We start from the raw sequence: 27,209 nt of genomic DNA, 5'->3' as shown, positions 1-27,209 counted from the left end.
TGTCTCTCCCACTAGGGCTGCAAGACCACCTTGACAGTGTAGTTTTACCATGCATTTTTACATAAAATAGTAGCCAATATGGCTCTGAGTAGACATAGTTCCCATGACAAGACTGTAGTATACTCAGCCTCGGCCCTAACGGACCTACACTCCCCATAATTTTTATTGCCAGATGACACTTATGCCGCGTACACACGAGCGGACTTTCCGGCATACTTGGTCCGGCGGACCAGAGTCCGCCGGACAATCCGATCGCGTGTGGGCTCCAGTGGAGTTTTTTTCTCAAAAGTTTGACGGACTTAGATTTGAAACATGTTTCAAATCTGTCCGACGGACTCGAGTCCGGTCGAAAAGTCCACTCGTCTGTATGCTAGTCCGACGGACAAAAACCGACACTAGGGCAGCTATTGGCTACTGGCTATGAACTTCCTTATTTTAGTCCGGTCGTACGTCATCACGTACAAATCCATCAGACTTTGATCGTGTGTAGGCAAGTCCGTTCGTTTGGAAAGTCCGTCAAAGTCCGCCGGACACAGTTTGCCGTAAAGCCTGGTCGTGTGTACGCGGCATAAGCGTATTTTACATACTAATGTGATTTTTCAGCCTGAGGTCAATAACTCCAATTTACACACCCCGGTCTCTCATAGATCTCTTTCACAGGTCAATGCTTTTAATACACCTCCCCAATTATCAAGAAATTCTCCTGCATCCTCCTTAACAGGGGGTCTATGCAGCTAATATTGCGACCCTTCTCATGGAGGAGGACCTGGACTTCCTCTGTCTTTCTAAGATTTGGCTCCAGGATTTTAAAGCTCCAATCCTGGACGAGCTGGTCCCACCCCAATACAAAATACTTCAATGTAACCGCCTAATTGGCTGGGGGGGTGTGGGGTCACCATGATTTTTAAAAGTTATCTCCTAGTATCAGAGAATTTTAATACTACCTATAAGTCCTTTTGAAAACTTGGTCTTTTCTTTCCAAGTAGCTAGCAAACTTACTTATGGGTTTGCTTTGATTCATCGCCCCCCAGCTTTAAAACTTGATTTTGTTTTTGATTTTCTTAGCTTAGCCTCACAGATGTCCGCTGTGTTTAAAGGATCCTGCATTATGGGAGACATAAACCTCTGGGCAGAGGACTTAAAGAGGAGTTCCCATTTAAAAAAAAAAAAAAAATTAAAAGTCAGCAGCTACAAATACTGCAGCTGCTGACTTTTAATAATCGGACAATTACCTGTCCCAGGGTCCAGCGATGCGGGGGATAGAAGCCCCGCTCGTATCCCCCCTCCGTTCAGCGGCGCCGGTATTGTAACTGTGGGCGCCCGGCTGTGGCTTCACAGCCGGGCACCCACTGCGCATGCGCGAGCGGCACCGCGCGCCGTGATTGGCCGCTCAGTCACCTGGGACCTGTAATGTGTCCCAGATGATTGACAAGAGGGAGGGGGCAGAGCTGAGCCCTTCCTGCGCCGAGGGGAAGTGATGTCACCAGCCCGGGCACTGAAAGAGGCAGACTACGAGGGACCCCCTAGCAACAGCCATTTAGAGGTGAGTTAAAAAAAAATTCCACTTTTTTTTTTTGGGGGGTGGAACACCACTTTAAGTGATGCCCCCACTCAATCTCTTATTCAAGAACTGGCACTTTTGGGGTATCGGCAACATGTGACAGCTGCTACCCACACTGCTGGCTATGTGCTAGATTGGCTCCTTTTCAGTGGATTGCCGGCAACTTGTGCGCCGCCCAGGGAGTTGACCTGGTCAGATCACAGGTTTATTTCCTTCAGCCTAGCTTTACCTGGAAAGGAAACCTCCTCATATTCCAGATCGCTCTGGCCCTAAAGTCCTCTCAAGAAATCTATCAAAAGTCTGCCCAGACAGATTTGGAAATCTTGTGGCCAAGGATATCAACCAGTCAATCTTCTTTGAGCTGGCTGACCCTGCAGAGAAGCTGAGTATTTCCCAGGAGTTGGTTGAAAAGGCCATTGATGTGGGAGCACCCCGTAGGATGAGATCCAACCCCCGTCCCCTGGGCAAGAGCCCGCAATGGTTCACCGAGGAGCTTAGGCTCCTCAAACAGTGGGTTAGATCCAGGGAGGGACGCTGGCGGAAGTTCTATCTGGAAGATGATAAAAAGTTTGCACTTGGAGGCCCTTTATTTTTATAAGAGAAAAGAAAGACCCTAAGGTCAACGCTGCGCTCAATAATTAGCAGATAATAGAAGTGTATAGCAGCCAACACCCAAAGTTCAATACCAAAAACTTCCAATAGAATAAATAACACAGAAAATGTAGCGTTAAAAAATGTGAAATAAAATAACAGTTAAGATGAAAATTATTGTGAAATAATACAAATTATGAAATAAACAAACTCGATAAAAAAAAAGAAAAATTGATTAAAATAATGATTTATTAAATACCACAACAAGTGTAATTTGTGGAATACTCAAACAATGATGCTTCAAATAATAAATGAAATTAAACAATGATGCCATAAAAAAGAAAAAATTAAAAAAAAGAAAAAACAGGAAAAAAGAAAACTAAAGCAATGTCCCATAGTGATCAATAAAAAAATCCATAAGTAATGTGCCTCCACAGGAGAAAAAGTGAATTGCAGGAAACAGAAGCTGTGATGCCAATCTTCCTAATGCAAACCAGCATGTGTTCAGGTCAACACCCAAAAGTGAGGTAGCTTGCTTACCAAAAAGCCATGACTGCTGCTAGCAGTCTCTCCCAGCACAGGGAATTTGGAAGTCTCCCCAGAACTTAAAATCCTCCAGGTCAGCCTTTCTTTCTGCAAGTCCCCGGGTCACTCTGCACCTCCAAACGGCTCCTCTGTGTACAAAAATCTCTTTACCTATGTAGAAACTCAACCGCGCCGCTTCCTGTGCGACTCCGTCACTGCAACAGCTGTTGGCGGGGCTTTACTGCGCATGCGCCTGAGCTATCTGCAGTTGGAGAAAAATGATGGTCTCATGTTTGGAGACCATCATTTTTCTCCGACTGCAGATAGCTCCAGTATCATCCATATGCGGATGACCCCCAGATTTCCATGAGGATTCCTCGGAACGAGACGGCTGATGCCACCATTGCCAACTGTCTGGAGGCCGTCAACATATGGATGTCCACCAATTTTTTGAAACTCAATGGTGGAAAAACGGAAGTGATCATCTTCAGTGATTTGGCTATTCCTCCAGATTTTCCACCTTGGCCTCCCTCATTTGGTTCCCCTCCGGAAGCGGCTCCCCAGTTTCGTGACTTTTGATTCGTCTTAAACTCAGTTTAACCCTGGCCCCTCAGGTAAATAAAGTGGTCAGTGCATGCCACTGGCAGCTAAAACTCCTCAGGGTGTTGTTCAAATACCTGGATATTCCGGACAAGAAAACCATCATCTGTGCTACGATAGGCAGCTGCCTAGACTATTGCAACTCATTATATCTGGAATTGCCAAAGAAAATATTGCAGAGGCTTCAACTCATACAGAATGCTCTGGCAAGGCTACTTATGGGCATCCCTTTGAGGGATCATATCACCCTCGTTCTTTGTGCCTTGCACTGGCTGCCGATTTACCATCGTACTCTGTTTGAAGCAGGCTGTATCATGTTTAAAATCATGAGAAGCCTCGCTCCGAGTTACCTCTGTTCACGCTTCCACAAACGAGTTCTGGGCAGATCACTTAGATTGAGCAGAAGAGACCTCCTCCACATCTCTGTGCCTAAGAAGACCCGGCGTGATGGTCGAGCTTTCTCCCACCAGGGTGCCGTGCTGTGGAATAGCCTCCCTGCCGAGCTCCAGGAGGCCCCTACCATCTTGGTCTTTCGCTGGAAATTGAAGACTTGGCTCTTCACACAAGCCTTTCCTGCATAGCCTTTCTGGTTCAATTTTTCATGCTGCTTCCCTGCTGCTGTATCCTCCTAGTCCCTGGATTTTTCTTTTTTCTCCAGGGACTCCGCCAAGCACGTCATGACCCTTCGGGGTAAGACCGCGCTATATTAAGATACCTCTCAACTCAACTCTCAACTCAACATCCTAAATATAGAACTATTTATCCAACTGTCCATCCAGAGCCTCTGGTTTATAGACCAGATACATCCTAAATATAGAACTATTTATCCAACTGTCCATCCAGAACCTCTGGTTTATAGACTGGATAAATCCTAAATATAGACCCATTTATCCAACTGTCCATACAGAGCCTCTGGTTTATAGACCGGAGACCTAGACATCATTCATGCCGGTACAGTCCAGATAATCCTCAGTTTGTTATCTGTCCTTAAAGAAGAGTCCTGTATATATCAGGAAGAGGTGAGTAAGATTTTGGGAGGTCATATGACATCATTTTTATTTCTATTATTAAAATACAAGCCTGATCAGAGAGGTGGGGAGGATTCTGGGACATTTTTGGTGATCACTGTTATTACTTTCTAAATTTACACAGGATTTTTAAGTGGTGAAAAAAATATCTGGTGATCCATTAACACCCAGCAGCTGGGAGGAGTGGGAGCATTTAAAAGGACACAAGGATCTCTACAAGGACGTCATGATAGAGAATCAGCCGCCCCTCACATCACCGGGTAAGAGGAGACTTTATTGTAAAGGAGAGAGCAGTACGGAGGGTCCACCTAGATCCCCCATCATCTGATAAACACATAGAAACAATGTATTCAGTCAGTGTGTGTGTTTCCTACAGATGGATCCAGTAATGGGAACCCACCAGAGAGATGTCCCCATCCTCTGTATTCCCAGAATTCCACACAGGAAGATCACACCATCGCTCACCATCATCAGGTAGGTTGGACTGAGCATGTAGATCCAAAAATGTATTCCAAGTTATAAGAGGACATTCTTCTTTGTGACTAGTTTCTTTTTATACAAGTATCCTATCATCTTTGGGGTTCAGGGTAGAGAACGAAAAGACATCAAAGTTGAGATTAAAGAGGAAAAAGAAGAGAGGTTGGTGAGTGGAGATCAGCAGTCTATGGAGGAGGGGGAGATGATTATGAAAAGTAAACAGGAGGAATCTTCTCTACATATGGATACAAGTGAGTAATAAACACTAAATATAGAACCAGTTCCCATTTTTATTTCACTTCTATGAGTATAAAGTTTTCCTTTTCATTGTTACATCAGAGGAGAGAATGTCTATGTCTACTGAATTTACCAAAGAGAAAAATAAAAATTTCAAAGCAGCAGCTGACCCACAGGACAGTAGAATGCCCAGATAAAGCTCGGCCTAATCTTTTTTAAGTTATAAAGATTCCTCCCTGATCCCAAAAGGACAGTCAGATAGCTCACCAGATCAACATTCTAAAATATTTTTCCTACAATTAGTAATCATAAGAAGAACATACAGTCAATTTTTCAGAGTCATCTAGAACCAGACTATTCCTCATCCACAGAGCTCTAAAAACAAATCACCCCTTCCGTATACAGAGTTTTTTTTGTATTTAATTTCAACAAATCTGTGTTGCTTATGTACAAGATAGAGAGCATATTATCCTTCGGTACAGGAAAGACTGAGAAACTTCTGATAGTAAGAACATCATCGATGTACCTTATCAATGTCCTGTAAAGAACACCAATTTGAGAGGACTGATTTGTAAAAAAAACTGTAATAGAATTATCATGGAAGGTATTCACAGTATCTGCCTACTGCAGCATGTCCTCAGTCTCCAACCTCATTTGCACCATGCTTATAGTCTTTGACCATCTACAGTAGTATGTTCACAGTCTGACAGATTTCTGTAGCTTTACATACACTGAATATTATGTGCCACCCTTTGATTATATTAGGGGCCACACTTAAGGCCTCCTACATCCAGCAAACTGACCACCACTTGTGTACACCATATGAAAGGTCCATCTCCATTCCTCAATATAACATCATGTTCCCAACAAATGAGGAGGAGATACTGTACATCATATGAAAGGTCCATCTCCATTCCTCAATATAACGTCATGTTCCCAACAAATGAGGAGGAGATACTGTACACCATATGAAAGGTCCATCTCCATTCCTCAATATAATTTAATGTTCCCAACAAATGAGGAGGAGATACTGTACACCATATGAAAGGTCCATCTCCATTCCTCAATATAACATCATGTTCCCAACAAATGAGGAGGAGATACTGTACACCATATGAAAGGTCCATCTCCATTCCTCAATATAACGTCATGTTCCCAACAAATGAGGAGGAGATACTGTACACCATATGAAAGGTCCATCTCCATTCCTCAATATAATGTCATGTTCCCAACAAATGAGGAGGAGATACTGTACACAATTTGAAAGATCCATCTCCATTATTCATTATATGATCATGTTTCTAAGAAATGAGGTGGAGGAAGGTCCATCTCCATTCCTCAATAACAATGTCATCAATGCACAAAGTTGCACAGTGTGATTTGGGTGCATTGTATTGCTAATCCACTTTGAATTTCTATTTCTGTTCTGATTGCACCCACTTGCATGCCAGTCCAAACTTAATATTCCCCGTGCGCACATTCCTGAAAATGGCTGTAGTAATGCTGGGTGCTGCAATGACCATTGGCTGGAAACTGTAGGCAATCCAAAGGGCAGAAATGTCATCGGCACACCAAGGATTCCTCAGAAGGATCCAAAACTTTATTTACATGATCACACAGTACACATACGGCAATGTTTTGGAGCCACACAGGGCCCTTCATCAGGCATTGAATTTATATATTTCTGTTCTGATTGCACCCACTTACATGTCGGAGCTCAAAGATTCCAAAAATTCTTCTAACATTTTATTGTAAAATTATTTCTCAGCAGATGACCATAATGTGCGGAATACGTCTGAGGAATCTTCTGATAAATCACATTCCAGGACTCTAAGATCTCACAGTAGAAATACTTTAATAGATCCGTCTATTCCCGAGGAATCTTCTTCAGGGCAGGAAGGAGATCACACAAAAGAGACTTCATTGTTATGTTCAGTGTGCGGGAAACTTTTCACAAAAAAGAGATCACTTCTTAGACACAAGAAATGTCACACTGCTGAGCGTCCCTATTCATGTTCAGAGTGCGGGAAATGTTTCACTGTAAAAGGAAAACTTCTTAGACATAAAAAAAGTCACACAGGTGAGCGTCTTTTTCCATGTTCAGAATGTGGGAAATGTTTCACTACCAAACAAAGTCTTCTTATACATCAGAAAACCCATACGGGTGTGCGTCCCTTTTCATGTTCAGAGTGTGGGAAGTGTTATACTCGCAAACAAAGCCTTCTTACACACCGGTACAGTCACACGGGTGAGCGTCCCTTCTCATGTTCAGAGTGCGGGAAAGGTTTCACTGAGAAAAAAAATCTTATTAAACACCAGAGGTTTCACACAGGTGAGCGTCCATATTCATGTTCAGAGTGCGGAAAATGTTTCAATAGCAAACACAACCTTCTTGCACACCAGTACAGTCACACAGGGGAGCGTCCTTATTCATGTTCAGAGTGTGGGAAATGTTACACTCAGAAAATCCACCTTCATAGCCATCAAAGAAGTCACACGGGGGAGCGTCCTTATTCATGTTCAGAGTGTGGAAAAGGTTACACTCACAAAAGAAATCTTATCATACACCAGAGAAGTCACACGGGTGAGATTCCCTATTCATGTTCAGAGTGCGGGAAAGGTTTCATTGAGAAAAAAAGTCTTATTCGACACCAGAAGCTTCATACGGGAGAGCGTCCTTATTCTTGTTCTGAGTGCGGGAAAGGTTTCATTGAGAAAGCAAAACTTCTTGTACACCAGAGAGATCACACGGGCGAGCGTCCTTATTCATGTTCGGAGTGTGGGAAATGTTTCAAATGGAAATATTCATTCGATACACACCGGAAGATTCACACGGGTGTGCGTCCCTATTCATGTTCAGAGTGCGGGAAATCTTTCTCACAGAAAGGAGACCTTGTATATCACCAGAGAATTCACACAGGTGAGCGTCCTTATTCATGTTCAGAGTGCGGGAAATCTTTCATTCAGAAAGGAAGCCTTGTGCTACATCAGAAAATTCACACGAGATAACAACCTTTCTCATGATAACAGTGGTGTGTTGGGGGTGGGGCGGAATATATTGAGTGTTTTTCAGGTTCGGTTTGATAGATCTGAGTCTGCAGGGATTGAATTCTAGTAATACGATCCTCTAAACATATAGAGATGACTCGGTCCCGCACTCACACAGACCGCACCATACAACTAAACTGTGCTAATACATGGCCAGATATGACAATACATTCTCATTGGTCCAACAAATAATAAATACACTTTATGGTTTATTATCTTCAATTATAAAGGTTTTGATTTAGATTCTAGCTATGTTGTTATTGTTTGTTAACCACTTAAAGACCACCATGTTATTCCCCCTTTCTGTATACGCCATTCTTTCATTTTTAGCACAGTGATAATTTGACTGACAATTACCCGGTCATGCAACACTGAACCCAAATAAATTTTATATCATTTTTTACTTTTTAGTTGTGTTTCTCCACCACTTTTACTATACAGTATAATGGCAAAGAGACAAAAAATTTAGAATAAAAAGCATTTTTCTTAGTTTTTCTCATAAAAAATGCAAATTAATAACCTTTTTTCATTCATTTAGGGCAACATTTACTTTTCTACATTTCTTTGGTAAAATACAAAGCAAATAAGCGTATATTACCGGTATTTACTCTGTGTGAAAGTTTTAAAGTCTTCAAACTATGGTATATATATTTGAAAATATCAATCCTGATGTTCTGGTGGCCTATCTCAATTCTTGAGGCCCTAAAATGCCAGGACAGTACAAATACCCCCAAAATGACATCTAAGTAGACAGTCCAAGGTGTTTAGTAAGAGGCATGCAGAGTTTTTTGATGCTGTACATTTTTGCCACAATCTTTTTGGAAAATAAATGAAATAAAATCTGATTTTTATTACACAAAGTTGTCATTTTAACAAGTTATTTCTCACACACAACATGGGTATACTTACAATTACACTTCAAAACACATTCTTCTACTCCTTTCAAGCATGGGGATACCACATGTGTGAGACTTTTTATATGTCTAGATGCATAGAGGGGTCCAAAATCCAAGGAGCACCTTCAGGCTTTCAAAGTGCATAAATGACTTCCTATCACATTTCTTGAGGCCCTGCAGTGCCAGGATAAGAGAAACACCCACAAAATGACCACATTTAGTAAACACCCCAAGGTATCTTTTTAGGAGATATGATAATTCTTTTGAGGATTTCATTTTTCTGCCACAAGTTTTTAGAAATTACAGGGAAAAAAATGAAAATTCTTTTTTTTAAAAAAAAAAAACCTGTCAATAAAATATCATAAACACAGTATGGGCATATTTACAATTTCACACAATATATTCCTATTGCTCAGGTAAGTATATAGTACAAAATAATAGGGGTTTTTAAGGTGCTGATTAATACACAAATATTGTTAAAATTGAACCATTGTTTGTTTAATTTCAGTTAAAAATATTCATTAAAACCATTAATCTCACTGTGTTTTAATCAACAAACATAGTTTACATATTCCATGTTACAATAGATGTGTCGAATGGGAGGGGTGGACGTGTGAGGAGAGAGCTCCCTTACACACCCGGGCTGCACACAGCAAGACGGCTGCACCTCATTAGAGCTAATAGCCAAAAGTCGACAGCAGACAGGGGCCGCAGTGGAGAGTCTGGTCTGGCTGCAGAAATAGCGACATGCAGACGAGCAGCGCTCCAGCCTGCTGGGGGAGGAAGTAGAAACCCAGACGGCGGGCTGCGGGCATTCATGACGCCGCAAAGGGGAGTGAGTACAGCAGGAGCAGCATCCCAGAACCGAGAGGGGAAGTTACTGGAGCCCAGATATTGGAAGCCACAAGTGAGCTGGACAAGGCTCGCCGGTCCTAAGCCACAGCACACACATGTACAAGCGAAGTCCTTCGGTGGGCAGACACGGTATCCAGATGTCGGGCAGTGGAGGCGGAGAACCCCTGAGGCTGGAGCAGAGGGATAGCCCACAGATCCCTAGAGGTATGGACAACTAGACAAATAGAGGACAACTGGAGGGGCAGTGGAATTAAGAGGGGCAAAGATGGGCTGCCGACTCTGGGAGGTACCCCAACAGAACAGGGGGCGGACTTATTAAAACCCCTTATGGACAGAGCGAGCCCAGTGGTATATAATGGTGGGGAGACGCCAAGAGATGACCCGGCTGACCGGGACATTAGAGATCTTATAAGAGCACTACCCACAAAAACAGATATACAGCAACTCATAGCCACAGTAGAACGATCATGCAAACAAGCAGTGGAAGATCTTAGGGAAGAAGTAGTAGCAGTGGGAAACAGAGTGGAAGTATAGAGCCATTTATCCAACTGTCCATCCAGAGCCTCTGGTTTATAGACCAGATACATCCTAAATATAGAACCATTTATCCAACTGTCCGCTGGACAGTAAGTTTTGCCAATTAGCACCATCAGGGCCCTCTGATTGGACGAAGTGATGGTTCCTTTCTCCAATCAGGCACTCATGGTCCCACCCCACACTATAAAAGCTAACTTCCCATAGCCAGCTCTTGTAGTGTTGTCGGAGTGGAGATAGATAGAGCAGGGCTCAGTTTGCTACTACCGAGTATTGTGACTCAATTGTGAGTGTAGAGTGTTAGTATAGTGCAGTGTTTAACACGCCATTACATAACATTTAGCACTGTATACTCTTTTTTTTGGTTGCTGCATGTTTTTTTTTCTTTTTTGTGTCCCCTGCCTGCCCCCTTTTTTTTTAAATTGTCACCCTTTTTATTGATTTTTTATAGTTTTTACATTTCTGTCAGCATCAGTCCTCAATTTAAAGCTCACTAAACACCACTTTTCATTGAATAACGTGCATCCAATCACACATTTCCCAGTATCTTTAAAATTTGGGTAATAAGCCCCCCATCATGTCTAGGATGCCAACAAGGAAAGAAACACGTTCCCATGCCACTATGAGGGGTCCAGCAGTGTCTGTGTCAACAAGCAAACGCGGACGTGGTCCGTCCTCAGGCAGGGCAACTTTGTCCCTATTTAGTGATGTTGCCCGTGTTATCCAGCCACAGCATGCAGAGGAGGTGGTGGACTGTTTACTAAACCTTCATCCTCCTCATCCTCTATTGCCCCGTACACACGGTCGGACTTTCCGACGGCAAATGTGTGATCGGAGCTTGTTGTTGGAAATTCCGACCGTGTGTAGGCTCCATCGGACTTTTCCCATCGGAATTTTTGACACACAAAATTTGAGATCTGGATCTCAAATTTTCCCTCAACAAAATCCGTTGTCGTAAATTCCGATCGTGTATACAGAATTCCAACGCACAAACTGCCACGCATGCTCGGAATCAAGCAGAAGAGCCGCACTGGCTATTGAAGTTCATTTTTCTCGGCTCGTTGTACGTGTTGTACGTCACCGCGTTCTTGACGTTCGCAATTTCCGACCAACTTTGTGTGACAGTGTGTATGCAAGACAAGTTTGAGCCAACATCCGTCGGAAAAAAAACATGGATTTTGTTGTCGGAATGTGCGATCGTGTATACGCGGCATAATGATATTGGTTCTGAAGTTGAGGAAGGTAGGAACTTGAGCCTACAGAGAGGGGAGAACAAATTGGCAGTCATGTTCCCCCAGCCACAGCATGCTGCCTAGTTGGCTCCAATTCCCCACCGTGCCATAGCTGAATGACAGCTATAGCATGGTCCGCCAGTTCTGGGAGGGTGTTATATGACGTCCTCCCATCATCATGCCCACCGCGTCCCAGCTTCAGCTCGCTCTGATTCTTAGGGCATAGTGGAGTAAGAAGCCAACCACAGCGCCCTTTACCACGTGATCAGCAGTGTCCAGTCACAGCTGATCACAATGTAAACACAAGCTGGTTATCGGCATTCCTTTCCTCGCGCTGACAGCATGATGAGAGGAGAGCAGCCAACCAGCTTGTGTGAAAGGGACATCTACACTGATAATTAGGGCACTGATTTTCCATGTCCTGATTATCAGTGCAGCCCCAAGAGTGGCCACCAGTGCTGCCAATCTGTGCTAATTAGTGCTGCCAATCAGTGCCTCCTTATCAGTGTCACCTATCAGTGCAGCCTATCAGTGCACATCAGTGAAGAAAATAAACTACATGTTTGCAAAATTTTTAATTGGTCTTTTTAAATTTATTTAGCAAAAAATAAAATACCGCAGTGCTGATTAAATACCACCAAAAGAAAGCTCTTTCTGTGTTAAAATGATAAAAATGTTATTTGGGTACAGTGTTGCATGACCGCGCAAATGTCATTCAAAGCGTGACAGCGCTGAAACCTGAAAATTAGCCTGGGCAGGAAGGGGGTGAAAGTGTCCAGTAGGCAAGTGGTTAAACAACTGGTGGATAAATGGCCTAATAGGGATGACAAGGAGTTCAAGATAGATATCATGATAAAGGATGCAGCAGTTTGCTTTGACCTCAACAAATGAGATCAAAGGACCTGGGGGTCCTAGTAGATGATAGGCTCAGCAATCGCATGCAATGCCAAGCTGCTGCTAACAGAATATTGGCATGCATTAAAAAGGGGATTAACTCCAGAGATAAAACGATAATTCTCCCGCTCTACAAGACTCTGGTCCGACCGCACCTGGAGTATGCTGTCCAGTTCTGGGCACCAGTCCTCAGGAAGGATGTACTGGAAATGGAGCGAGTACTAAAAAAGGGTCTGGAGGATCTTAGTTATGAGGAAAGGTTGTGAGCACTGAACTTATTCTCTCTGGAGAAGACACGCTTGAGAGGGGATATGATTTCAATATACAAATACCGTACTGGTGACCCCACAATAGGGATAAAACTTTTTTGCAGAAGGGAGTTTAACAAGACATGTGGCCACTCATTAAAATTAGAAGAAAAGAGGTTTAACCTTAAACTACGTAGAGGGTTCTTCATGGTAAGAGCGGCGAGGATGTGGAATTCCCTTCCACAGGCGGTGGTCTCAGCGGGGGGCATCGATGGTTTCAAGAAACTATTAGATAAGCACCTGAACGACCGCAACATACAGGGATATACAATGTAATACTGACATATAATCACACACATAGGTTGGACTTGATGGACTTGTGTCTTTTTTCAACCTCACCTACTATGTAACAAATATAGTAGTAAAGCTCACTTTCTGGGACTACAGCATGCTGAGGAGTTTTAGAGTGGGAGAGCTTGTAGAGGAATGAGTCAGGAGAATGATGGTTATGGGCATGGGAACTGAGGAAGAGGTTATGGACACGGACAGGGTTCCCTGAGAGGTGGCCAGGATAGATTTCACAATGACAGGTGTTCCATATGTGGTGATTCAGGACATTGTAAGAATGACTGTCCCCAAGCATGGTCCCAGTCTGGCACACAGAATGTGCCGCAACAGTGCGTAACGCCTTCCCCACCGGTTGGGAGTTCTTTGAAATGCCCTATGCCCTGGCAAGGGAAAAACAATAAGGATGCCCGGGAGGTGACCTCATGTGTGCTCCGATTTCCAGTAATTACTATGAAGCCCCTACAATATAATAATTCAAATTATTAGTAGATGGTACCTCCTCCTCCTTAACCACTTGGTTAACAACCACTATAGTTGTTAAGGACACTACAGCCGCCTGGTCCTTAAAAACCAGCTACTTTTCACAATGAATTCGGACCGGTTCACTATTTTTGATTCAATTCAAATACTTCCGAAAAAGTTCTACTATATCCGAAAACAAATAAACTAAACAAAACAAATTTTGTTATGAATGCAACTAAACAAAATTAGTAACTTAATGAATTAAACTGAAACAAAATGTATTTTTTTTGTTCTGCACATGTCTACTGGTAACACTGGGACTGGTGTGGTGGTGATTGGAAACATTGTTGCTTTTTACACTGATTTGGTGACACTGGTGACTGGTGAGGCAGCGATGACCAGTCCAACTGTTGCTGCCTGCACTACTCTGAATCACTGGCAGTGGTGTAGTAGCAATCAGGAACAATGTTTCTGGACTGCTCTGGTCTGGCAACAATCAGGAACAATATTGTTGTGAGTTACTCTGGTCTGGTGACAATGGGACTTGCGGTGATAAGGAACACTGTTGCTGGCTGTGCGGGTCTGGTGACACTGGGATTGGTGTAAGGAACACTTTGGCTGACTTACATTGGTCTGGAGAAATTGGAACTGGTTTGACTAGTGATCAGGAACACTGTGGCTGGCTTACACTAGACTGGCAACATTGGAACTGGTGTGTTGGTGATGAAGAACATTGTTACTGACTGACACTAGTCTGGTGACACTAGAACTGGTGTGGAAGTGATGAGGAACACTACTGCTGGGTGCACTCATCTGCTGATTGTGTACCGGGGTTGAGACAGTCAGGAACACTGTTGCTGGTTGTGGTGATCTATTGACACTGTACTGGGGTGGCAGCAATCAGGAACACTGTGACTGGTTGCACTGGTCTGGTGACTTTGTGCAGGCGTGGCTAGCAATCAGGGACTCTATTGTTGGTTGCTCTGGTATGGCGATAATGTACTTGAGTTGGTAGTGATCAGGGACATTGGTTGGCTGCTCTGGTGACATTGTACTGTGCAGATCACTGGGGTAGCATTGTTTCCTCTCACAGACAATCGGTGTAAGAAGAAACAGAGTTGTTACTCCAACATGAAGCCTTTATTTACATTTGTGATGGCTGTGATTGATCACGGTGATCACATGCGACAGGGCCAATTTTATTGGTCCTGTGCCCCGCTCTGTGATCTGTTATGTCTGATGGACTCAGTGATCATGGATAATGATGTTGCATGCTCTAGAGGGCGCACATGAGCAGCGCAAAAGGGAGGCCATTCTAAAGCAGCCCATTACCTTTAGGAGTCAGCTGTCTTGTCCTTGCTGTTTTTATATAACAGTGGTATGACATGCTGTTAAAGTGAAACTTTACCCAAAACAACGTCATACAAGACAGAATACTTTATTATTCCCAAAGGGAAATTGGGAAATTATTACTGGAGGTAATAATGAATTAAAAATAAATTATTTTTTTTTAGCAAGAAACATACATTCCACATGAATAAGTATGCTACCAAATTAAATGTGTCATGTAAATTGTCTCCAGCATTGCTCCTATTTTTTCTGGTCAGAGGCGGCCATTTTGCTGAAGCCCAGAGCCCCTGAGCAGCCGATTGTCCTCTACAAATCCTGCACCATGCCTGAAAATAGAGAGCAAATGAGTAGAGAAGGGTGAGATTATTATACATTATTATTATACAGAATTTATATAGCGCCAACAATTTACGCAGCGCTTTACAATAGATTGTATATTACTGGATTTTAAACACTGATAGGCACTTATTTTTTATATTTTATATAGCTGTACGTGCAAAAGGGGCCAGCCTGAGGTGATCTAGGAGGACCTCATTTTCTGACTAAAGTTCCACTTTAAGAATCAAAGCTAAAGAAAAAAAAATAAAGAAGCATTTGTCAAAGTTTTTTAAAACGGCTGCAGTGCGAATTTTCTCCACAAGTTGGTGATCTCACTTATTGTCCATGGAATGCAGAGACAGGAAGTGATAAGAAGATACAAACAGGAAGTGATGTCATCAGTGGAAGAGGAGGGAGATATTCCTGCAACGACAGCAGAGGAGGTAATAAGATATTATTTTATTTTTACACCCAGTAACCCCCCCGTCATGTCCGTCCTCTTCCTCCATAGTCACTGAGATGTCTTTTATCTCCAGAAGATGCTGATATACACTTATATAGAGTATTGTAATATTTACATAGATACATCCTAAATATAGAGCCATTTATCCAACTGTTCATCCAGAGCCTCTGCTTTATAGACCAGGTACATCCTAAATATGGAACCATTTATCCAACTGCCCATCCAGAGCCTCTGGTTTATAAACCAGATACATCCTAAATATAGAGCCATTTATCCAACTGTCCATCGAGAGCCTCTGGTTTATAGATCAGATACATCCTAAATATAGAGCCATTTACTCAACTGTCCATCCAGAGCCTCTGGTTTATAAACCGGATACATCCTAAATATAGAACCATTTATCCAACTGCCCATCCAGAGCCTCTGGTTTATAAACCAGATACATCCTAAATATAGAGCCATTTATCCAACTGTCCATCGAGAGCCTCTGGTTTATAGATCAGATACATCCTAAATATAGAGCCATTTATCCAACTGTCCATCCAGAGCCTCTGGTTTATAAACCGGATACATCCTAAATATAGAACCATTTATCCAACTGTCCATCCAGAGCCTCTGGTTTATAGACCAGATACAGCCTAAATATAGAACCATTTATCCAACTGTCCATCCAGAGCCTCTGGTTTATAGACCAGATACATCACAGCACAGCCCAGCTTGCACGTCCCCGGCTTGTGAGCGCGCATGCTCCCATCATCTGACGCGCACCCTCCCCGTTAGCCATGTGACCCGGCCCTTCATCTTACATAAAATAGTAGCCAATATGGTTCTGAGTAGACATAGTTCCCATGACAAGACTGTAGTATACTCAGCCTCGGCTCTAAAGGACCTACACTCCCCATTATTTTAATTGCCAGATGACACTAAGCGTATTTTACATACTAATGTGATTTTTCAGCCTGCGGTCAATAACTCCAATTTACACACCCCGGTCTCTCATAGATCTCTTTTACGGGTCAATGCTTTTAATACACCTCCCCATTTTTCAAGAAATTCTCCTGCATCATCCTTAACAGGGGGTCTTTTAAGTTGCAGGTCTGCAGTGGCCAATGCAGCTAATATTGCGACCCTTCTCATGGAGGAGGACCTGGACTTCCTCTGTCTTACTGAGACTTGGCTCCAGGATTTTAAAGGTTCCATCCTGGACAAGCTGGTCCCACCCCAATACAAAATACTTCAATGTAACCGCCCAATTGGCGGGGGGGGGGGGGGGGGCACCGTGATTTTTAAAAGTTATCTCCTAGTATCAGAGAATTTTAATACTACCTATAAGTCCTTTTGAAAACTTGATCTTTTCTTTCCAAGTAGCTAGAAAACTTACTTATGGGTTTGCTTTGATTTATCGCCCCCCAGCTTTAAAACTTGATTTTGTTTTTGAATTTCTTAGCTTAGCCTCACAGATGTCCGTTGTGTTTAAAGGATCCTGCATTATGGGAGACATAAACCTCTGGGCAGAGGACTTAAAGAGGAGTTCCCATTTTTTAAAAAAAATTAAAAGTCAGCAGCTACAAATATTGCAGCTGCTGACTTTTAATAATCGGACACTTACCTGTCCCAGGGTCCAGCCATGCGGGGGATAGAAGCCCCACTCGTCTCCCCCTCCGTTCGGCGGCACCGGCATTGCAACTGTGGGCGCCCGGCTGTGGCTTCACAGCGGGGCACCCACTGCGCATGCGCGAGCGGTGCCGCGCGCCGTGATTGGCCGCTCAGTTATCTGGGACCTGTAATGTGTCCCAGATGATTGACAAGATGGAGGGGGCAGAGCTGAGCCCTTCCTGCGCTGAGGGGAAGTGATGTCACCAGCCCAGGCACTGAAGGAGGCAGACTACCAGGGACCCCCTAGCAACAGCCATTTAGAGGTGAGTTTAAAAAAAAATTTCCAATTTTTTTTTTTTTTTTTAGGCACGTTCATGCTTTTTTTTTTTTTTGGGTGGAACACCACTTTAAGTGATGCCCCCACTCAATCTCTTATTTAAGAACTGGCACTTTTGGGGTATCGGCAACATGTGACAGCTGCTACCCACACTGCTGGCTATGTGCTAGATTGGCTCCTTCTCAGTGGATTTCCGGCAACCTGTGTGCCGCCCAGGGATTTGACCCGGTCAGATCACAGGTTTATTTCCTTCAGCCTAGCTTTACCCGGAAAGGAAACCTCCTCATATCCCAGATCTCACTGGCCCTAAAGTCCTCTCAAGAAATCTATCAAAAGTCTGCCCAGACAGATTTGGAAATCTTGTGGCTAAGGATATCAACCAGTCAATCTTCTTTAAGCTGGCTGACCCTGCAGAGAAGCTGAGTATTTCCCAGGAGTTGGTTGAAGTGGCCCTTGATGTGGGAGCACTCCGTAGGATGAGATCCAACCCCCGTCCCCTGGGCAAGAGCCCGCAATGGTTCACCGAGGAGCTTAGGCTCCTTAAACAGCGGGTTCAATCCAGAGAGAGACGCTGGTGGAAGTTCTATCTGGAAGATGATAAAAAGCTGCACTTGGAGGCCCTCTATTTGTATAAGAGAGACTAAAAAGACCTATTTCCAGGAGCGAATCAGGGAGGCAGCCAACAGCACGGCTGAACTCTTTAAGATCTCTTCTGAGTTAAAGTGGTTGTAAACCCTTACAGACCACTTTGACCTACAGGTAAGCCTAGATTAAGGCTTACCTGTATGTCCAAGAAATATCTTCTAAACCTACGCTGTTTAGGAGATATTTGCAAAAAGACAGGCACAACTGTCTATGGCACTGAGCGCGCGATATGCCATTAGTAGTGGCTTCCGTGCGCATGCGCGGGAGTGACGTCATCACAGTTCCGGCCAATCACACCGCCGGAGCCACGATAGAAGAAAAGAGATAGACGCTCCATACCAGAGGGGACAGCGGTGACATCGCAGGCTCCTGTGTCAGGTAAGTGACACATAATGGGCTACTATGCGATGCATAGTAGCCCATTATGCTTTACCTTTGCAGGGAAACAGGGTGAACCTGATGGGTTTACTTCCTCTTTAACCCACCCTGAAGCTACCAGCTCTGCTCCTAAGGAGTCACAGAATTGGTGCCAGGAGCTTGCCGACTTCTTTGTCTCTAAGGTTAAGACCATTAGAGACAAAATCATCAGGCCAGAGATTGTGCTGGAGGACATCTGCCGAACAGTGATGGCCCCTGAACTGCTCCTTTTACTCTAAGAACACCGCCTTGAACTGCGGAGTGCCACAGGGTTCTGCCATGTCTCCTCTGCTGTTCAACATCTAAATGAGGCCTCTTACCGACCTCCTAAAGATCCACGCCGTCCAGTATCATCTATATGCAGGTGACACCTAGGTTTACCTGAGGATTCCTAGGAACCAGCCGGCTGATGCCACCCTTGCCAACTGTCTGGAGGCCGTCAACATATGGATGTCCACCAATTTTTTTAAACTGAATGGTGGAAAAACTGAAATAATCATCTTCAGTGATTTGGCTATTCCTCCAGATATTCCACCTTGGCCTCCCTCATTTGGTTCTCCTCCGGAGGCGGCCTCCCAGGTTCATGACTTGGGATTCGTCTTAGACTCAGGTTTCACCCTGGCCCCTTGGGTAAATAAGATGGTCAGTGCATGCCACTGGCAGCTAAAACTGAGGGTGTTGTTCAAATACCTGGATCTTCCGGACAAGAAAACCATCATCTGTGCCACGATATGCAGCTGCCTAGACTATTACAACTCATTATATCTGAGATTGCCAAAGAAAAGAGTGCAGAGGCTTTAACTCATACAGAACGCTGCAGCAAGGCTACTTATGGGTGTCCCTTTGAGGGATCATATCACCCCTATTCTTTGTGCCTTGCACTGGCTGCTGGTTTACCATCGTACTCTGTTTGAAGCAGGCTGTATCATGTTTAAAATCATGAGAAGCCTCGCTCCGAGTTACCTATGTTCACGCTTCCACAAACAAATTCTGGGCAGATGACTTAGATCGAGCAGAAGAGACCTCCTCCACATCTCTGTGCCTAAGAAGACCCAGCGTGATGGTCGAGCTTTCTCCCACCAGGGTGCCGTGCTGTGGAATAGCCTCCCTGCCGAGCTCCAGGAGGCCCCTACCATATTGGTCTTTCGCAGGAAATTGAAGACATGGCTCTTCACACAAGCCTTTCCTGCATAGCCTTTCTGGTTCCATTTTTCATGCTGCTTTCCTGCTGCTGTCTCCTCCTAGTCCCTGGGTTTTTCTTTTTTCTCCAGTAACTCCGCCAAGCCTGTCGGGACCCTTCGGGGTAAGACCGCACTATATCAAGATACCTCTCAACTCAACCCAACTTAACATCCTAAATATAGAACCATTTATCAAACTGTCCATCCAGAGCCTCTGGTTTATAGACCGGGTACATCCTAAATATAGAGCCATTTATCCAACTGTCCATCCAGAGCCTCTGGTTTATAGACCAGACACCTCCTAATTATAGAACAATTTACATAACTGTCCATCCAGAGCCTCTGGTTTATAGACCAGAGACCTAGACATCATTCATGCCAGTACAGTCCAGATAATTCTCAGTTTGTTATCTGTCCAGGGAGAAGAGTCCTGTATATATCAGGAAGAGATGAGTAAGATTTTGGGTGGTTATATGACATCATTTTTATTTCTATTAATAAAATACAAGCCTGATCAGAGAGGTGAGGAGGATTCTGGGACATTTTTGGTGATCGCTGTTATTACTCTCTAAATTTACACAGGATTTTTAAGTGGTGAAGAAAATATCCGGTGATCCATTAACACCCAGCAGCTGGGAGGAGTGGGAGTATTTAGAAGGACAAAAGGATCTCTAGAAGGACTTCATGATGGAGAATCAGCCGCCCCTCACATCACCGGGTAAGAGGAGACTTTATTGTAAAGGAGAGAGCAGTACGGAGGGTCCACCTAGATCCCCCATCATCTGATAAACACATAGAAACAATGTATTCAGTCAGTGGGTGTGTTTCCTACAGATGGATCCAGTAATGGTAACCCTCCAGAGAGATGTCCCCGTTCTCTGTATTCCTGGGATTCCACACAGGAAGGTCACACCATCCCTCACCATCATCAGGTAGGTTGGACTGAGCATGTAGATCCAAAAATGTATTCTAAGTTATGAGAGGACATTCTTCTTTGTGACTAGTTCCTTTTTATACAAGTATTCTATCATCTTTGGGGTTCAGGGTGAAGAACTAAAAGACATCCAAGTTGAGATTAAGGAGGAAGAAGAAGCGATGTTGGTGAGTGGAGATCAGCAGTCTATGGAGGAGGGGGAGATGATTATGAAAAGTAAACAGGAGGAATCTTCTCTACATATGGACACAAGTGAGTAATAAACACTAAATATAGAACCAGTTCCCATTTCTATTTCACTTCTGAGTATAAAGTTTTCCTTTTCATTGTTACATCAGAGGAGAGAATGTCTATGTCTACTGAATTCACCAAAGAGAAAACTAAAAATTTCAAAGCAGCAGCTGACCCACAGGACAGTAGAATGTCCATATAAAGCTTAGCCTAATCTTCTTTAAGTTATAAAGATTCCTCCCTGATCCCAAAAGGCAATCAGATAGCTCACCAGATCAACATTCTAAAATATTTTTTCTACAATTAGTAATCATAAGAAGAACATCCAGTCAATTTTTCAGAGTCATCTAGAACCTGACTATTCCTCATCCACAGAGCTCTAAAAACAAATCACCCCTTCCGTATACAGAGTTTTCTTTGTATTTAATTTCAACAAATCTGTGTTGCTTATGTACAAGATAGAGAGCATGTTATCCTTCGGTACAGGAAAGACTGAGAAACCTCAACTGCTGACAGTAAGAACATCGTCGATCTACCTCATCAATCTCCTGTAAAGAACACCAATCTGAGAGGACTGATTTGTAAAAAACTGTAATAGAATTATCATGGAAGGTGTCAGAGAGGTTACCTGGTTGGGCGTCGGTGCGCGCCGGGGCGCGTTGGTGCACGCGTTCCTGTGCGTGCTGGGGCGCGTGCTTCTGGGGGCACTGGCGTGTCTAATCCGGCTGGCCGTGCTGTGCCTGGTGGTGCTAGTGTGCGCGCCGGTGTCCGGGGGCGCGTTCAGGCGCGTGTGGGTGCGCGGGCGTCTGTGTGTATCGGGCGGCGTTTGGCGCCAATCAGCCTATTTAGGTCTGCTGCTATCTCTGATCGGTGCTGCCTGATCAACAGCTCTGTGCCTAGTTCCTGTTTCCTGTTCCTAGTTCCTGTGTTCCTGAGTTCCTGATCTGTTGACGACCCGGCTTGCCTTTGGATTCTTCTGACCTGCGCCTGCATCTGACCCCGGCTTGTTTTGACCTCGCTTCTGCCTGCTTCTCCTGTACCTCTGCTGCCCGCCTGTTGCCAAACCCAGCCTGTGCATTGACCTGTCTTTAGCTCCTGCTCAGCATCCGTTGCCTGTGCCTCTGACTATCATCTGCTGTCTGAAGACTGCTAGCTTCCGGAATACAGAGTCCTGCACAGGCTCTCATACCACTCCGCACTCGTGTGCTTCCTGTCTGCTCTACCAGGGGCCGCAAGTCGGATACGTAAGGGAGCCTACCCTCTGCCCAAGTGGACTCTCCGGTCTGGTAAGTGAGAGACCTGACAGAAGGTATTCACAGTATTTGCCTACTGCAGCATGTCCTCAGTCTCCGACCTCATTTGCACCATGCTTATAGTCTTTGACCATCTACGGTAGTATGTTCACAGTCTGACAGATTTCTGTAGCTTTACATACACTGAATATTATGTGCCACCCTTTGATTATGATAGGGGCCACACTTAAAGCCTCCTACATCCAGCAAACTGACCACCACTTGTGTACACCATATGAAAGGTCCATCTCCATTCCTCAATATAACATCATGTTCCCAACAAATGAGGAGGAGATACTGTACACCATATGAAAGGTCCATCTCCATTCCTCAATATAATGTCATGTTTCCAACAAATGAGGAGGAGATACTGTATACCATATGAAAGGTCCATCTCCATTCCTCAATATAATGTCATGTTCCCAACAAATGAGGAGGAGATACTGTAGACCATATGAAAGGTCCATCTCCATTCCTCAATATAAAGTCATGTTCCCAACAAATGAGGAGGAGATACTGTACACCATATGAAAGGTCCATCTCCATTCCTCAATATAACGTCATGTTCCCAACAAATGAGGTGGAGATGCTGTACACCATATGAAAGGTCCATCTCCATTCCTCAATATAACGTCAGGTTCCCACCAAATGAGGTGGAGATACTGTACACCATATGAAAGGTCCATCTCCATTCCTCAATATAACGTCATGTTCCCACCAAATGAGGAGGAGATTCTGTACACCATATGAAAGGTCCATCTCCATTCCTCAATATAACGTCATGTTCCCACCAAATGAGGTGGAGATACTGTACACCATATGAAAGGTCCATCTCCATTCCTCAATATAATGTCATGTTCCCAACATATGAGGAGAAGATACTGTACACCATATGAAAGGTCCATCTCCATTCCTCAATATAACGTCATGTTCCCAACAAATGAGGTGGAGATACTGTACACCATATGAAAGGTCCATCTCCATTCCTCAATATAACGTCATGTTCCCACCAAATGAGGTGGAGATACTGTACACCATATGAAAGGTCCATCTCCATTCCTCAATATAACGTCATGTTCCCACCAAATGAGGAGGAGATTCTGTACACCATATGAAAGGTCCATCTCCATTCCTCAATATAACGTCATGTTCCCACCAAATGAGGTGGAGATACTGTACACCATATGAAAGGTCCATCTCCATTCCTCAATATAATGTCATGTTCCCAACATATGAGGAGAAGATACTGTACACCATATGAAAGGTCCATCTCCATTCCTCAATATAATGTCATGTTCCCAACATATGAGGAGAAGATACTGTACACCATATGAAAGGTCCATCTCCATTCCTCAATATAACGTCATGTTCCCAACAAATGAGGAGAAGATACTGTACACCATATGAAAGGTCCATCTCCATTCCTCAATATAATGTCATGTTCCCAACAAATGAGGAGAAGATACTGTACACCATATGAAAGGTCCATCTCCATTCCTCAATATAATGTCATGTTCCCAACAAATGAGGAGGAGATACTGTACACCATATGAAAGGTCCACCTTCATTCCTCAGTAACAATTTCATTGATGCACAGTGTGATTTGGGTGAATCGTATCATTTATCTACTTTGAATTTATATTTCTGTTCTGATTGCACCCACTTGCATGTCGGAGCTCAAAGATTTAGAACTAGACCAACATATATGACTCCTGAATACAAGATTCCAAAAATTCTTCTAACATTTTATTGTAAAATTATTTCTCAGCAGATGACCATAATGTGCGGAATACGTCTGAGGAATCTTCTGATAAATCACATTCCAGGACTCTAAGATCTCACAGTAGAAATACTTTAATAGATCCGTCTATTCCCGAGGAATCTTCTTCAGGGCAGGAAGGAGATCACACAGAAGAGACTTCATTGTCATGTTCAGTGTGTGGGAAACTTTTCACACAAAAGAGATCATTTCTTAGACACAAGAAATATCACACTGCTGAGCGTCCCTATTCATGTTCAGAGTGCAAAAAATGTTTTACTCAGAAAAATATTCTTCTTACGCACCAGAGAATTCACACTGGTGAGCGTCCCTATTCCTGTTCCGAGTGCGGGAAATGTTTCACTGAGAAAAGTATTCTTCTTATACACCAAAAAAGTCACACAGGTGAATGTCCTTATTCATGTTCAGAGTGCGGGAAATGTTACACTGTGAAGAGAAGCCTTCTTAGACACAAAAGAACTCACAAAGGTGAGCGTCCCTATTCATGTTCAGAGTGCGGGAAGTGTCTCACTAGCAAACGAATCCTTCTTGCACACCAGTACATCCACACGGGGGGGCATCCTTATTCATGTTCAGAGTGTGGGAAAGGTTACACTCAGAAAAACCAACTTCATAAACATCAAAGAAGTCACACAGGGGAGCGTCCTTATTCATGTTCAGAGTGTGGAAAAGGTTTCACTGAGAAAATAAATCTTATTACACACCAGAGAAGTCACACAGGTGAGATTCCCTATTCATGTTCAGAGTGCGGGAAAGGTTTCAATGAGAAAAAAAATCTTATTCGACACCAGAAGCTTCATACGGGGGAGCGTCCCTATTCATGTTCAGAGTGCGGGAAAGGTTTCATTGATAAAGCAAAACTTCTTGTACACCAGAGAGATCACACAGGCGAGCGTCCTTATTCGTGCTCGGAGTGTGGGAAATGTTTCAAATGGAAATATTCATTCGATGTACACCAGAAGATTCACATAGGTGAGCGTCCTTATTCATGTTCAGAGTGCGGGAAATCTTTCTTACAGAAAGGAGACTTTATTGGACACCAGAGAATTCACACAGGTGAGCGTCCTTATTCATGTTCAGAGTGCGGGAAATCTTACACTCAGAAAGGAAGCCTTGTGTATCATCAGAGAATCCACACGAGATAACAATCTTTCTCATGATAACAGTGGTGTGTTGGGGGTGGGGCGGAATATATTGAATGTTGTTGTGCTTTTTAAGGACAGTTTTTCCCGCACAGTAATTATTATTGAGTCATTTTTAATGAGGATATTTTTAAGATACAATATCAATCTCTATGACACAGTCTATGCTTGTGAAACTTATTCACGGAGACGTGTGATCATACGAAATAGAAATTTATTGGTTGACAAAAAACAAATATTTACATGAAATTAAAATACTGATTGCGTTACATGAACGTCTTGAAAATCAATAAAAAAAATAGCAAAATGGGCGTTACCGTCCCTTTGACATAATACCACCATGATAATTTCTCGGTAGAATCAATAACCTTGTGAGAATGACAATGAAACAGAACGTCTTTATTTCACACGTCTGACCGTTACTATACTGCAGGTAAATAAGTGGTTAACAATGTGAAATAAATTAGACGTTTGTTTTGTCAATAAACGTGGCAACTATGCAAAAAGAAAAATATTAATGAAAAATTGAATCTTTAGAGAAAAAAATCTACAAGGCGGTTATTGATTCGGGAGAATGATTATCAATAGTATAATATTCAATACATCGATATTTGAGACAACATACAAGATAAAATCAACATGACATAATTACCCATTCCAAGATGGCTACTGTTCCTATTGGCTGGTTACCAGAGTTAAGATGGCTGCCGTAGTTTTCAAAAGTGGATACCCTTAAAGATGAATTTACTTCTTGCGACCTCCGAGTTCCAAGTATCAGCTGTTGAGGAATCTTCATGAATGTAAAGATATATGTATTGATGCATGGTGCATAAGCGTCAGTCTGTCTGGGAGTGTGTGTATCTCCCAGTGTCCCCACTCGGGTTGGGTCCCTGAGCTTCCCCTCCATGGCATCTTTCTTGCTGCTAAATACCATCTCAGACAATGACATCATAAAATGATACTAAATTCTGCCCAAAAGGTGTGGCTTCTTCTCTATTGGTTAAGAAAAAACTTAATAATTAACCTTTCCCGGAAATTTAGTGAGTTCAAATAATATCACCTTCAACCACCAGGTGTCTCACATGTGTTTTGAGTTTATCTTTTTAAGTGAATACGTTCTATTTTCATAATGTGTATAATGGTGAGAAGAGTATATATACCTTTAAATATTCTGGTAATCGGTCTAATATAAAATACACTCAGTATAATTTTGATTAATCACTATCACAGAAACTGGTTATATATCTATGTATCTCTATAAATGTATATCTATAAAAACTGGTCTATCTATGAAAGACACACGTTGTTATATATATTAATCAATACTACATAAAAATGATTATCTATATGGATACCTGTATAATTCCGGTATATCCAATGAATATTTGTTTATCTAAACATAGGCTACAGTCTTATATAGTTATAATTATATGTTTTTCATAATACTAATTCGTTTCTTAAAACACTTCTACTTATAAAATCACACTTTCATATATATTTTCTTTATACCAAAGTTGTTGGGTCCGCAGATACTAAAATTATAATATGTCTCTGTGACCTCCATTATCATACATAATTTGAAATGACTTATAATAACCATATAGCTACTTTTAAAATATTTTTGACTGGCACAAACTTCAAATCTTTCCCACCATGTGTTGAATTGGACTTTGAACATTCCCACTGGATGTTTAGAGATGACTTAGTTTGTCTAAACAGTTCCTAAAAAATTCACACAATAGGTTTTGTTGGCCAAGGTGTTAGCTATTTAAACAGTTCCTCACTCGAACACAATAGGTTTTGTTGGACACCAGTGTATTCTATGTGATAACAGTCTGTATAACCTTGTTTCCTATGGCTGTATGTGTAGCTTTTGTTTATCCACTAAAACCATGTAAATACCGCATTTATCGGCGTATAACACGCACTTTTTTCCCCTTAAAATCAGGGGAAAGTCGTGGGTGCGTGTTATACGCCGATCCCCGCT

The 27,209-nt window shown here is 42.9% G+C and overlaps 1 protein-coding gene across 1 annotated transcript in view; it reads left to right on the top strand.

Moving 5' to 3' along the window:
- LOC141106857 (uncharacterized) overlaps nucleotides 1-27,123 on the top strand; it is a 55,820-nt gene extending 28,697 nt beyond the window's left edge. Inside the window, 12 exon segments of the mRNA XM_073597788.1 lie at nucleotides 1,819-2,071; nucleotides 3,936-3,967; nucleotides 4,440-4,565; nucleotides 4,682-4,779; nucleotides 4,892-5,033; nucleotides 6,788-8,031; nucleotides 17,999-18,228; nucleotides 19,058-19,292; nucleotides 20,522-20,561; nucleotides 20,678-20,775; nucleotides 20,888-21,029; nucleotides 24,069-27,123. Of these exon segments, the coding sequence (XP_073453889.1) occupies nucleotides 1,819-2,071; nucleotides 3,936-3,967; nucleotides 4,440-4,565; nucleotides 4,682-4,779; nucleotides 4,892-5,033; nucleotides 6,788-8,031; nucleotides 17,999-18,228; nucleotides 19,058-19,292; nucleotides 20,522-20,561; nucleotides 20,678-20,775; nucleotides 20,888-21,029; nucleotides 24,069-25,225 (3,797 nt within the window). The 3' untranslated portion in view covers nucleotides 25,226-27,123.
- The last annotated feature ends 86 nt before the right edge of the window (nucleotides 27,124-27,209 follow it).

Source organism: Aquarana catesbeiana, linkage group LG08 (assembly GCF_042186555.1).
Source record: "Aquarana catesbeiana isolate 2022-GZ linkage group LG08, ASM4218655v1, whole genome shotgun sequence".
In the NCBI taxonomy this organism is placed as follows: Eukaryota; Metazoa; Chordata; class Amphibia; order Anura; family Ranidae; genus Aquarana; species Aquarana catesbeiana.
Note: the sequence above shows the minus strand (reverse complement) of the source record. Positions and strands in the feature narration are given on the sequence as shown.